At 35.5% G+C, this 14,887-nt stretch overlaps 1 protein-coding gene across 1 annotated transcript; it reads left to right on the top strand.

Annotated features, from left to right (window-relative positions):
* Positions 1-5,362: 5,362 nt before the first annotated feature.
* LOC117612830 (protein sym-1-like) lies at positions 5,363-11,997 on the top strand. The gene is made up of 8 exons (XM_034341470.1): positions 5,363-5,890; positions 6,524-6,611; positions 7,555-7,649; positions 7,912-7,984; positions 8,088-8,180; positions 8,287-8,373; positions 10,152-10,232; positions 11,746-11,997. Exons 1-7 carry the CDS (start codon positions 5,478-5,480, stop codon positions 10,230-10,232), a joined length of 930 nt encoding a protein of 309 aa, XP_034197361.1. The 5' UTR covers positions 5,363-5,477; the 3' UTR covers positions 11,746-11,997.
* The last annotated feature ends 2,890 nt before the right edge of the window (positions 11,998-14,887 follow it).

The following is a 14,887-nucleotide window of genomic DNA, read 5'->3' as shown; positions in this document are numbered from 1 at the left end:
TTGGAATTTGGGATTATTGTGAAGAGTTAAGGGAAGACCAATCCAGGAACAACAACCAAAGAGTTAAGGAAGAATTGGACAAAGGCAATTTGCCCCAAGATTTTTAAGAAGGTAGAGATAAATAAGGCAAAAGCAGGTGGTTGTGTCACTATGTGGTCAGCTGGAGGAAAATTTCAAGTTGGCAGTGGTGGGATTTCACAGTATATTATGGACTTGGATTTGAGGAGCTGTTCTTGCAGAGAATGGGATTTGACTGGTTGGCCTTATGTTCATGGAGTGGCATCTATAAATTACAATGGGGGCCTGAATGTAATGGATTTTGTGGATGCATGTTATCACACTGAGACATATTTCAAGGCATATGAAAACCTCATACTACCTATGAATGGGATGGAGTTGTTGGATAGAACTAATATACCACCATGTGTGCCTCCTTCATATTCCAAACAACCTGGAAGGCTAAGAAAAGGTAGAAGGAAGGAAGCAGGTGAGTCAAACAAGAAGACCAATGTTGTTACAAAAGTTCAAGACTCACTGAAGTGCAGCCAATGTGGAAGAAAGGGCAACAATAAAAGGACTTGTCATAGGAATTTGCCCTCAAAACAAAAATCAAAAATAGGAAGGCTAAGGTAAACATCTAAGAATGAACATTTGTTACTTTTATTAATTTTTTGGTTTTTTGTATATCCTGCAACTAACAGTTTATTATTTTTTGCCTCATCCCAACAAACTACTTAAACAAGTGAAGCTGGTCCCAGTACAACAACAAGGTGAGCTAAGCCTGCAAGAGTTGTGCAGAAAGGAAAATGGAAGAGAAAGGCCACCACTGCAGCTGGAAGTTCAAATGTACCACCAAGTGATTCAGCTGCTCCATCCTCAACATCTGCCCCTCCTGCATCAACTGAAGCTTCAGCTGGCAATTCTTATTTATTGAGGAAATGACCTATGATTATGGGAGCATCAGACTTGAGCAAGGAATGATGATGGTCTTGCACACTAGTCTTTGTTGTTATTTTGAAATCACAGACTTCTATTAGCTGGTTGGTTAGGCTATTTTGTTATCACAAGATAGTTTTACCTTTATTAGCTGGTTAGGTTAGGTTATTATATTATTTTGGAAGACAAGTTGCCTTATTTTGGGAAGATAGCTTGTGATATTTTGTAAGATAGGTTTTGTTTTTTTGGTTGAAAAACAAGTTATGTTTTTTTGGAAAATAGATTCTGTTATTTTGGAAGGTTGTAAATGTTATTCTATGGCCTATTTTGTTGTTATGCTGCAAGTGGAAATGACTTTGTTGATATTTTGTAGAAACAAGTTGTTGGAATGAAGAGGTTCATTTTGTACATATCAATACATCATTGCATTACCAAAACATCACATTGTATGCAGATTACATAACTATAATACTCATTCATATTACATAGTCAAAATGTTTATTCCCATTACATAGCCAAAATGTTCATTCCCATTACATAGCCAAAAGCATAGTGCTTTCTATACCAAAAGCACAGTGCTTTCCACACCAAAAGCACAGTGCTTTCCACACCAAAATCACAGGGCTTTCCACACCAAAAGCACAGTACTTCCCATACCAAAAGCACATGCACCCTAAAACACCCCATTTCATGCCAACTCCAAAGTCTTCAGCTTTAGTCCATCTGATCCACTATTCCCTCCAAAGAAGAACATTGCAATAAACATCCACGACATCACCAATACTACCCAAAGAACCTTCTCTCTGCGTCTTACCTTTGCTAGTGAATTCTCCAACTTATCCCACAATTTTAGCAGCCCCGAAATCACAACTTTAGACCTTTCACACATTTCCACATCATACCAAACCCAGAAATCACAACATCCTCTACCCGACACAAGACCCACTCTATAAATTCATATTTGCACTTGTTACAATTCAAAATCTAATATTTTGCATCAAATCCAGTTTTTTACCTTTGCACACACAGCAAATTGCCTCCCAGGATTCGAAATTGTCCACAAGGTTCGGATTCTCGCATTCTTACCACACCAACACACAATCGTCTTATGCTCCATTTCTCCTTCATTTTCTGGGTTAACAATCTAACACACTCGACTAAACCTTTTGGACGGCTCACTTCTTCGAAATCGTAGATTTGAGCTCTCAGCTATGGAGATTTAGGATTTAGGTTATACTGAGGTTGAGGACAAACGATGTTCTGGGGATTTTTTTTCGATCTCCAGCTTTGCAACACATGCCCAATTTGGGCGCGATTTATGGTTTTTTTTTTTTTTTGAATTGTCGAAACCCAAAACTACCCTTCAACTGTCATGCATTAAATGGTTATTCCGCTAATGGGGTGGGTCCCAAGGGGTGCCACGTCAACATTTAACGATTGACCTTCTAGTCAACTTAATGGAATGATGAAATTAGACGATGTTGAAAACGTAAGGGCATCAATTGATAAAATTGATACCCTAGGGCCTAATTTGGGAATGACCCTAAACTAGCATGGTGTCTTTTGTCATTAAACCTTTTTTAAAAAAATTTAATTTAATTTATAAATAACATCTTTCTTTTTTCTTTTTTTACACATGCATCTAATTCAACAAATTTGTGGGTCCCATATGTGCCATGTCAACATTTTTAACAGAGTTTTTGACTGACTTGATGATGGGGTATAAATTGAGATGCAAAACATCGGTCAAGGGGGTAAAGTGGGCACTTTAACTTTCAGAGGGTAAAGTGAGATTTGACCATAACTTCAGGGGGCACTACAGTAAATAAGCCTAAATAAAAATCGAAACCTTTATGGAGTCTTTTAAAGTAATGATTTAATATGTCCAAATTCGAATGGACTTTATAGATTGAGTATACTCATAATTTTTGTATTAAATCGTGATTCAATACCCTATAATTAACTTCTTTTAAATCTTTTAAAATCTCAATCAAGGACTAAAATATCAATAATATCTACGAAATATCGAAGATATTATCATTTTTTCGAGTTTAGGATATTTTGGAACATATCTATACACATATCGTATAAGTATCGATAATATTGGAAAATATCGATGTCGATAATTTTTCTCACACTTCAACAATATTTGGCCAAAATATCACTATAATATCCATAATATTGAGATGATGAAGACAATGAAAAATTTGAAGAGTTATTTACACTAACACCCCTTAAGGTTTCTCGTGTTTTCACAAAACCCCCTTAGGTCTCAAAAATTACACGAACAACCCCTAAGGTTTTAGTTTGTTTTCACAAAATCCCTTTTCGTTGATTGTTTGTCCAAAAATTGATGATTTCATTATAAATAAAAAATAAAAAAACTTATGCAAATGACAAAATTAACCTCAATGAAGTATATGGAATCTAATCTCAAAGGCCAACTTTGTCATTTGGAGAATTTTTTTTTTTCTTTGTGGGTATAAAATCATCAATCTTTGAATGAAAAATAAATGAAAAGGAGTTTTGTGAAAAAAATTTAAAACCTCAATGGGTGGCCTTGTAATTTCTAAAACCTCAAGGAGTTTTGTGAAAAAGCCGAAAACCTTGTTTGTGCAAATTTCTCACGTGCGAATATTCTTGTGTAGATTCTTTAACCTTCGAGCTTTCTTCTATCTCTTCCTCGATTCCTATAAAACAAATAGGAGTAAAAGACCACACCCAGGGCGTGTTGGCCAAAGGCCCTCCGATACATAAGTTAGTTCAATTGGATCTTTGAGAAAAGATGCGGCAATAGCTAAACTAGACGGAGTTATCTCTCATGTGAAGAGCCGGGTGGCCGGAGCCATGTGTGGTGGCACTAAGCCGTGTGGGAGAGATGAGAAAGGGAGTGGCCGACGGCTAGAGAGAGAGAGAGAGAGAGGTTTTGGTGGGGTTTTAGGGCTAGGTTTAGGATTACCTCATGTGTTGAATGTGGCTATGTATTTATAAGGCTCTAGTCATCTAAGGTTTTTCAAAGGATATCGTCTTATTTGGAAGGAAGATATTATTTCCCTTAAATGAAGAGATTGAGTCAATTAGGGATTTGATTGGGATCAAATCACTAATTGATGATAATATCAATCAAATCACTAATTGATGATAATATCTCCAACATAAGATAATATCATTAATTGATGATATTATCTTTTAATTGGTGATTATATTCCCAAATAAAAATAATATCTCATATCTAAGATAATATCCTTATTTTTAGTATCAATTAATTTTCCAAATAAATGAGCTCAATTATTGACCTAGAAGATATTCTTCTTGTTCATGTAGCACCTTGTGGTTAGAAGCTGGATTATTTGCTAGCACAAATATCAGGGGGTGTTAGTATAAATAACTCATATTTGAACATTATAGGAACTCTATGTGATACTAAGTCATTTATATATTTTACTATGCAATGTATAAAGTGTAAAATATTGTAGTAAATCATTATAAATAAATGATTATGGTGTGTTTAATCTTCTTTCACTAATTTCTAAATATTTTATACACTTGCATTGTTTGCTAGCTCGCTATATAATCAACTTAAATCAGTTAAGCTCATCAAGCAATGAATTTCTTTCCAATTTTTTGTGATAAAGTAATAGATAATTGACTAAATAAACATCCTCCAAAGTTTCAAGAAAAAATTTCAATTTTTTCTACAATTTTAGTGGTTTTTAGTCAATTTTTATTCATATCGATAATTTTCCGAGATTTCCATGTTTTTGGACCACTAATATTTCCGAAACCATCGATATTTTAGACCTTGATTTCAATTGAATACCCCTTTAAAACATAGTTTTTTGTGTGTTTATTTTTTTTGTGTTCTTGTTTTCGGGTTGATTGTAAAAAAGAAAAAGGTCACTTTTGGTTCTTGTAACTTATCAGTTTTTTCACTTTTGTCCTTGCAGTTTTAATTTTGTCAATTTTGTCATTATAGCTTCATAATTGTAGCGATTCTAGGACATGCCGTGAAACAAATTGACGAAAATAACAATGTGTCCTTGAATGACTACAATTATGAGACTACAATAACAAAAATGACAAATGGAAAATTACAGGGACAAAAATGAAAAAATTGATAAACTACTAGGACCAAAACTGACTTTTTGTCTTTGGAGTTAATGGGCATGAAGGGACAAAAATACCCCTCATATGAAGGGCACATAATTATGCCGTAAAAGAAATTGACTGAAATTGTGATTTGTCCTTGAATTGTCAATTATGAAACTACATTAATGAAATTGGCAAAATTTAAATTACATGTATGAAAGTGAAAAACCCGGTAAACTACGGGACTAAAAATGAATTTCTGCCTTGTAAAAATATGCAGGGTGTGATGGATTTATGTGAAATGGAGAAAAACTGAGAGTGTCATTGAACGTCACCCTTCTAAATTTGAAATTCTAAAAAAACACGGTGATAAGTCGTTTGCAGCTGCACTGTGTCAACCCAAAACGTCACACTTCCAAGTCTCAAACCCTTCAGCTCAAAGCAAACAACAAATGGCTCCAAACCCTGTATCACTCGCTCGTAAAACCCCTCTCCTAAACCGTTTCGTGGGTTTTTCTCGTAGACCCTCTTTGCATTCTGGTCCTCAGTCTAGGATTGCAGCAAACCCTGTTCAGATAAGGGGCTTTAGAAGCTCTTCTTTGAGCCATTGCCACTCACATGCTCCGCATTCTCATTCATATTGCCTGAATTCTGGCAATGGAGTCGTGTTTAAGGACTTGGGTCGTTCTGAAATCGGTTTTAGGCAGCTGGGTTTTGACCGGTTTCGTCTCTCCGTCGTTTCGGATGGTGGGTCGGGTGGAACTGGTGGATATGGCGGTTCTGGTGATGGAAATTATGGTGGCAGAGGTGAAGGAGGTGCCGGAGATGGTGGTCGTGGTGAAAACAATTGGTCGTTGCTCTCTTGGTAACATATGCCAACTTGAAGCTTTAATTTCCGAACTATCCTTTATTTTGGTACACTATGGCTATAGATATATATTTTACCCCTAAGGAGTTGATTGAAGTGTATTCTTACTCTCTCTGTCACAATAACTGAGAGCTCGTCATAATTTTGCTTTGGTCAATTGCCTTCTATACTGCCTGTCCAAAAGGACAAACTCAGTATGGCCACTTAATTGTGTTGGAATGATTGTTCCAAAATTCTGGTTGGAGATTGTTCTCACGTGAGCTTTCATTTTGCTTATTTATTTCTAGATTGAAATTTTTATTCTTTTGACTTTCGTTTTGATAGCTTTCTGCATGATACATAAAACGTCAGCTAAACCAGTTCATATAAGTCTCCCATTATCTTGACATGTCTGACTAATGAGGTTTTACATTCAAGCTATGTATGTAAAGGTTTTGTACCATTGAGTGTACATCTACATCAAAACTTGAAATGCTCAAAGCTTTGGCAAACATATGTACGAATATTAGCATTTGGTCCTATGTTCAAGCCTGAGGATGGAAATAGGATTGCAAACCTTTTTCTCAACGAATCAAATTGCAAATAAAATATCTATTCAGCCTCACCAGCATGGATTTTATATTATTACAGGTATTTGGATCTTCTTGCAAAGTATCCAGTGTCAACAAAAGCTCTTACGTCTGCCTTTTTAACTCTCATTGGAGATGTGATCTGCCAGGTATAGTTCCTGTAGTTGCTATTAAGAAAAGATATTAAACAATATCTTTCTTTCTCTGTTTTGCTACGTTATCTTCAACTTGCACTTCCAGTATGTCTATTTTAATTTGAATAGATAGTAAAAACATGAAGAATTCAGAGGAGTGTTTATTTGGTTTCTTTTGGTAAAAAATTATATGTATAGAAAATGATAGTGTTTATTATACTACATTGGCCTATTAGAATGTAGAATCTACGGCCGTTGGTTTACTTCTTTGAGACCATGCTACAAAATTTAAACACAATATAAGACAGAAGGCAGATCAACTTAGACTGATTGCCACCTAACTAAAAGAGGATTTTCAAGCTCAAGCTGCACATTTATTGCTGAAGTTCTTACTGACAGCTGTTGATGTTCATCCTCTACCTTCTACTCCAGAGTAACAATTCTTGACAACTTGCTCCATGACCACACTAATACTGGACACGTTCATCTTATACCAACTTCTTTGGATGGTATTTTATATTCAGTACTACACAGTTCAAATATAAGGTTTTGGTCTAAAGGGAAAATTAGGAGTTAAGGGGGATAATTAAATGTCATACGGTTCTGAAAAGAAAAAAAAAAGTTATCTGGTTGGATTGGTCGAGTTGGCAAATCCGGTGTGATTTTAATGTTATAAAAAAGAGAATTGGAAGAATGAGGAAGATGAACCTCGAAAGGGCCAAGACCAATTCTATCTCTGTTCCAGCAATAGATTAGCTATACATCTCTGATTTTGGTGCTTACTAGAACTCCATATCTTGATCTTAAGTAAGCTACACAGTTTCCCTGAGGTTGAAATAACATACTATAAGTTGGTTTAAATTAGTACCGGTGCTCGTAAATTACTCTGGTAGTTTATCATTTTGATAACTTGCTATTTTCTCACGGAATATAACAATACGTGTAATTCTTTGTCCAGCTTGTGATTGATAAATCTCCGGACCTGGACTTGAAAAGAACATTCTTGTTTACTCTGTTGGGGCTGGTGTTAGTAGGTCCGACGTTGCATTTCTGGTAACCATTCAGAATTCCATTTGTAAGCCTGAAATTTGGAATTGCCATTATAGCCTTGAATTCATTAAATTTTTCTAATATAGGCTACAACACTTTGAAACACACAGTAAATGTCAACCTATGTGATTGCTATCTTTACATCGTTATGCTACAAAATATGTTGGATTTTGTAAATAAGTAATCTAATTTCATGGTAATTTTTCTTTGTTTTTATGTGTTCTGCTCTTGTAAGTTTCCATTTCATCACCTTTTGTATCTCTAGGTATTTGTATCTAAGCAAACTGGTAACAACGCCTGGAGCATCAGGTGCATTCCAGCGCCTTCTACTTGATCAGGTTACCTCAACTTGCGATTTTAGGGTTTTTTTTTTATTTTATAAATTTTTTTAAAATTTCATGACACATCATCATGTAAAGTTTTGAGTTATTGTTGCTGCAGTTTATTTTCTCTCCTATATTCATTGGAGTTTTCTTATCAACATTGATGACACTGGAGGGAAAACCTTCACAAGTTGTTCCCAAGCTTCAACAGGTGGTGTTAACGGAATTATATATATCACCTTTGAAACCTAATGGAATGATTGTATTTACTTTTGTATACAAACTGTTTTGTTAATATGATGTATCTACTTTTGCAGGAGTGGTTTTCTGCTGTTCTCGCTAATTGGCAACTGTGGATACCTTTCCAGTTTCTTAACTTTCGGTTTGTCCCACAGCAATTCCAGGTTAGAATGGTATAAATGAAGCTATACATTTTTTAGGGCTCCTAGACAGGATATGTGTGGGACATTATGAAGTTGCAGACTGAAGATTGCCTCGCTGCCTCCTGACATATAAGACGTCTGTGAGGAGCCAAGAGTCTCTCTCAACACATGGGCTTCTCAGTGTCATAGTGGGGATTGTCTCTCTGCCTCTAGATGTATCACAGTTAGAAAAGATTTTAGAAGTTTAGTTAGTATTAATTCCTTGTTAGAAGTTATACATGTGAACTTTGTGTTTTCTTAATTTCCATTCAGCCTAGACTAAGCATGCCAATTTAATTTGTGGTCGATAGAATTCTACTTGAGAGGAACAGAAACAAAATTAAATTATATAATAGAACTTCTTTAGGATTCAAAAACTGGACTGGAAAATACTGAAAATGGATGGTATGCTGTGATCAGAATGTAAATACAGTTTTCAGGAAAATGGATGGGATTCCTGACGTAGAAGCCGTAATGAGATGCAGAGAGATAGGGAAATTATAGGAGTGGATAGAGAATCAGAGAGGAAACAGAGATTACGAAGAGAAATTTAGAAGAGCATAGAAGGAGATGGACAGAAAGAGACTTGTAGAAGAAAGAGGGGAAAGATATAGAAAGTTATTCAAGAAGGATAAGTTTATTCACTAACAAAGTCTTTCCTACTCAACTACAAAGGAGGTATTGAAAAGGACCTAATGTTGCTAGAAACAGGAAAGTAAACCTAATCTTACTAGAAACAGGAAACTAGAATAAGCCTAGATTAAATATGCCTAGTCCATTCTGTGTCATACTAAGATAGTGGTCAAGACCTCATGTTGTGCATGGAAGATATTTCCCCAGGCTTCAATGTTTTTTTCTTCTCTCTGTCGCTTTGTGGTGAGAATCGGGTAGGGGGGAGGTTTTAGGAAGAAATTTGGGTTGGGGAAACACCTGTGTTAGTCTCTTTTTCTTAACTATACTTGCAACCTCTCCTAACATTTCCACTGCTAGAATGTGTGACATTGATATTTTCCTTTGTTGAAATTTAAATGACTCTAAAGTTGGGGAGCTTTCGTCCTTACTTTGTTGGAAAATGTCACTTTATATCCATCTAGACTGATAGAAGAAACTGGATTTGGAGTCTTTTGAGATTCCTTGTAAATCTTTTGCAAGAGGATTGGCGACCCATCTATTTCTTGCTTCCATTCTTGTCCCATGATTTCGAAGGATACAGTTTATATATTAGATGAATGCTCATGGGAGGGTCAACACTAGTGCTATGGTTGAAAGGAGAAAGCCTAAAATGTTTCTCTTTCTCCCCATTGGTATATTATGTGTAAAGGAGAGGCTCAAAGTGTTTATCATTTGCTTCTTCATTGTCCAGTTGCTTTAAATTTATGGTGAGGACTACATTGAGAAGCTGGTTAGAGCTGGGTGGTTCCAGCATCTTGTTTAGCACAATTTTGTAAGAATCACATGGAATTCAGGGAGGGAAGAAGTGTATAGACAGGTTTCATTGGTAGCATTTTAAATGTCTTCTTGCCAGCTTTAGCTTCTGTGTCAGTGGACTTCTTGTCCTCTACAACTTTTTGTACTTTCAGCTTTCATTTATCTGGTCTTGATTAAATAATGTTTCTTATTATAAAGAATTACTGAAGTCGGAGTAACAAACTATGAAACCAATATGTTATGATTTTGCTTTATGTTCTAACTTCCAATTTCTTTCATGGAATCCTTTTGTTTTATTTCGCTTTAAATTATGTTGATTTTTGTGTTTTCAGGTCCTTGCTGCTAATTCCATTTCTTTGATATGGAATGTTATCCTCTCGTTTAAAGCTCACAAAGAGGTTCTTCAAAAATAGGTATGTTAAAACCAGAAGTTGTTGGTTGATGAATTTGTGTTAGACAAGAAATTAGTCTTATTGCCCTACATGTTGTAATGGCTAATTGCTCTTATCATGATTTCTTTGGAATCTACCCTAATTGTCATGCATTAGTAAGGGAGAAATTGAACATATATGAGCTAACAAAACAAAACCCATTTACAGCTTCTTGGTTGGCCACAACTCCAAAGCCTGATTTTATGGTCTGGTAACATAATATTTCATAGCTTTGGTCTTAGTTGTATATAATGGTAGCTAGGCTTGCGTCCCAATTCTTGAAGTCTTTGCTTTGATTTTTGGCACATCTCCATAATCATAGACCATTAATATGAAATATCAATGTTTTATAACATAAATATCAATGTTCTGTTGGAAATGAAATTGAAAACAATGGGAAGATCATCGTATCCCATTACATCAAATGGCTGAATACATTGGGCTAACTATATAGTTAAAAATCCAGTATGTAGTACCAGGTAATGTGGTCGCACAGACGTAGGTCCAGCTTTAAAACTGATCCATCCTCATGGTGGACTTGTTTGTTATTTTATTGAATAAAAGGTACTTGCAGAAAGCACTTTGATGCTGAATTTAGTGTTTGCAGGTAGAAGTTCTAGAGTTAAGGGTTCAGTATTTTGTTTTTCAATCTTTATGCAGACGCTTGAAATAAGAATTTCTTGACCTCCACTTTCCCAGGATTTCATTTCTAAGGTTAGGGTGTTTTTATGATGGTTTTGGTCATGTCTGCATGCAAATTTGGTGATGTTTGTTTAACCTAACCATTCCCGATGTGGATGAACATTTCATTATCTTGTTCTATGTTTTGCATGTTCATACTTCGGTTTGTACTGGTCCATTTTTGTTCATTCTTTAGTCTTTTCTTGTGTCAATTTGCTAATTCTGACAACAGTTTGCGGTTGCATTTGTGCATTTCGTAGTGGTGATTTCATTCCTACAGAAACGTATTAAACTTTGGAAATAACAACTTTTTCATTAGAAATTGGCATAGAAATCTCCCCCTCAACAGTAGCCTAGTTGGCCTCCGACAGGTTATAGAGCCAATAAAGAGTGAGCCCTTGCCATATCCATTTGATCTTGTATGAGAAACAATAAATAAGACGAGATCCAAGACAGTGAAGGATGTGCCCCTTGGTTCTTGAATGGACTACCTACCTGAACTACATTAAAGGCTTAAATCATCATTGACATCTGAAAATATATAACACGACGTATGAATATATTACAAATGTATAATTGTTTACGGTTTCTACCACGTAAACTCAAGTTATGCAATTGTTGAAACATCTTTTAAACCGGACAGTTATTAGTCAACTAGCTCAAGGACATAATCTTAAAAACAAAACAAAACAAAAAAAATATAAAATAAAAAACAAGAGCGCAATGCTTAACTGTGTGAATTTAGTTATATGTAGAAGTTGCAACTATTATCTTGCTGTGTCATGATAACCATTGCTTATGTATATTGTTCAAGGTATGAATGAATGTGACAGCAGCAAATGGAGCCTATGCTGATTCGAGGATCTATAACAAGTTCTGCTTCTTATCTGGAGAAATGTATTGTGTTTAGATGTGACACAGCTTTGAACTATTCTTCTTTTTCTGTGTTTTGCGCATTGGTTGCCTTATTTTTTTGGTTTACCCTTTGTCTCTTTTCCCGTTTTCTTGTATTTAGCTTCTATGCAGGTGAAATATCAATGGCCAAGAAGATTTTTTGATGATTTTCTATGCATCTATGTCTTGGACTCTTGTGTAACTGTGGCAAAATGTGAAAGCTAAATAACCCACCCCAACAATTTTCAGTTTATTTTTGGAAAAACAAAAAACAAAAAACAAGAAATTTATATATTATTGGTGTCCATTTTCCAGGTTGGGATATCTGGCCTGAATGATTATTAGTCAATATATATTGTGTTAGTGAGTGATTTTCATAGAGTTGACAAATTCTTAAATACTATTTATCAAAAATAGCCCAAATTTGATCCCTAATTTCAAAATGTCAATTTTTGTAAAATATTTCAAATATAGCCAAAAACTCCCATAAATAGACACAAATGCCGTCAAATTTAAAACCCGCATAAACCTGAAAAAGAAACTTTATTAAATAAAACTTTGGTATATTTTTAACCCACGTTTGTATATAAGAACAGAAGTTGATTTATATCATCCTATTTATTGATAAATGAATAAATTTTTTCTCAAAGGGTGATGTAATAGATTATGTACAATGTGTATAAAAGAACACACTTGCATCAAAAGTAACCCAAGTAAACTGAAAGTACCAATCCAGCCAAAGGCGGAGGTACTCTAGGGCCTGAGGTGGCCCTGGCCCCTCCACAATTTACTCTTAACACAGTAAAGTTTGGGTTTTAGTTCATATATTTAACAATGCAAACCATGTAACCATTCTAAGGCTTGACTATAATGAGTGGAAAGTTATAAGGGGTAAGTTATAAGGGGTTCACTTTATAGCCATCAGATCAATCCAAGGGCTAGGGAGAATTGAGATAAAGTTTTACAATCAGGTAGGTGAGAAACTCCTAACCCGAATTGAATTTCAAGCAGGTCCGAAAAAAAAAAAAAGAAAAAAAAAGAAGAGGCAAGTTCGAAAGTTTGAACGGCAAAAACTCAACGCTCTAAAACCCAATTCTCTGAGAAACCACTAAGCTCTGAGAAACCACTAAGCTCTGAGAAACGGACGGCTGAAGGAGACGGCTGAAGGGGAAGGAGAGAAGAACAGTGAAGGGGCGAAGCAGTGGAAGGGGAAGGAGAGAAGCTGTATTCATTGGAAGTGATAGGTTCCATTTTTGGAGCAAAGCCACACAAAGACCCCACACAGACACCTTGCGATTGTTCAATAACCAGCATTTGGTGAGTAATTTATGGAATTTGAGTTTAGGATTAGAGTAACGGTTTTCCCCAATTTGTACCTTCAATGTTGTTGGATTTGGCATCTGTGAAAACCAATTTGTACCTTCAATGTTGTTGGATTTGGCATCTGTTTTTTGTGCTTCACTTGCATGTTAATTTTTGCTTGGGTATATGTTAAAAAAACGAATGAAAATGAAGTCAATAACATGTCAATAATGATATGGATAAGATAATGGTGTTGAATTGGAGGATGCCCTCAAAACCTTCCACATTTGAAGCAGTGCATAGTGCAGATTATCTCTCTAACGCTAGAATATATATATTTTTTGAAATAAATATTATTTCCTTTGTTACTAAATTTGCCTGAGAAAAATGAAAACAGATAATAATAAACTCATGAATAAAAGTGCAAAGCATTTGATGAGTAATTTATGGAATTTGAGTTTGGGTTAGAGTAACGGTTTTCCCAAATTTGTACCATCAATGTTGTTGGATTTGGCATCTCTTCTTTATGCTTCACTTGCATGTTTATTTTTGCTTAGGTATATGTTAAAAAACGAATGAAAATCATCAATAACATATAAATAACATATCAGTAACATGTTAATAATTATATGAATAAGATAATGGTGATGAATTGGAGGAGGCCCTCAAAACCTTCCACATTTGAAGCAGTGCAGAGTGCAAAGTACCTCTCTGGCGCTAGAATTTATATATTATTTGAAATAAATACTATTTCATTTGTTACTAAATTTGGCTATGATAAATGAGAACAGATAATAATAAACTGATGAATAAAAGTGCAAAGCATTTGAAATAAAGGTTGATCTATGACGATTGTGGCTGACTGAAGAAAAAGCTAGAAAGAAAGATGAAATCTGACAATTGCTTAGCAAGCAGATAGCAGAGTAGATGCTTTGCTTTGCTTCCTTCCACTATATTTCTTATTTATGTAGTTTGTGTTGTGTATGAAATGACAATAATTGTCATGTGTGTGAAGTGCAGAACTTGCCTAGATTGCACTCACACGAGTATGGATCCATAAATAAAACAGGTGAAATTGTTTGTAATTCACATAAGCATTGCATTAACATGTATTTGCACAAAATGTGTCACATTGCGTTGATGATGTTAAAGCCTGTGATCAGTAATCCCTATGCTCATGTACTTTGTAAAATTTGTAATGTGCCTGGTTGACTAGTTGTGATTGTGCAAATACATGGTAGTATATGTGTTCACGTTATTTGACATTGTATTTGAGGAAATGGGATCCAACGTGGAGCTGGTATGGCCAGAGGCAGAGGCATATTCGTCACGGGTGAACAACTGCTCACATGCAAATTCATCTCTAGCTGCACTTCGAGCGAAGTTGAGTGCGGAACAATTAGAACAATTCAAGACATCATGCTTTGGCCATCTTCTGAATATAGATAAGATTCAGTTTAGCGGGCAGATTGTGCATGGGGCTGTGTTGCGTAGAGTAGCGGGGCAGGGTGTGAAAGACTTGGATGGACTGAGTTTCTTATTAGGGTGTGACGTTGCTCAGTTCACTCGTCAGGATTTCTGTTTGATCACAGGGCTTCGTTTTGGGGAAGTGCCTGAAGTTTCCAGTGGAGAGAGTGATGGAATCAGACTTCGGGAAAGATATTTTATAGACGAAGGAATTACATGCAATGCTTTAGAAGAAGCATTTCTGAGGTGCACAGAGGAAGATGACATCTACAAGCTAGCTCTTGTTTACTTTG

This window comes from Prunus dulcis, unplaced genomic scaffold (assembly GCF_902201215.1).
Source record: "Prunus dulcis unplaced genomic scaffold, ALMONDv2, whole genome shotgun sequence".
Taxonomy (NCBI): Eukaryota; Viridiplantae; Streptophyta; class Magnoliopsida; order Rosales; family Rosaceae; genus Prunus; species Prunus dulcis.
This window is presented reverse-complemented; position numbering and strand designations above follow the sequence as displayed.

Bases quoted from the DNA above. Each gene is read 5' to 3' on its own strand.
- LOC117612830 (XM_034341470.1), top strand. From the start codon at position 5,478: ATGGCTCCAAACCCTGTATCACTCGCTCGTAAAACCCCTCTCCTAAAC. The intron at 5,891-6,523 runs GTAACATATGCC...ATATTATTACAG, and splicing joins AATTGGTCGTTGCTCTCTTG to GTATTTGGATCTTCTTGCAA. The intron at 8,374-10,151 runs GTTAGAATGGTA...TTGTGTTTTCAG, and splicing joins TTGTCCCACAGCAATTCCAG to GTCCTTGCTGCTAATTCCAT.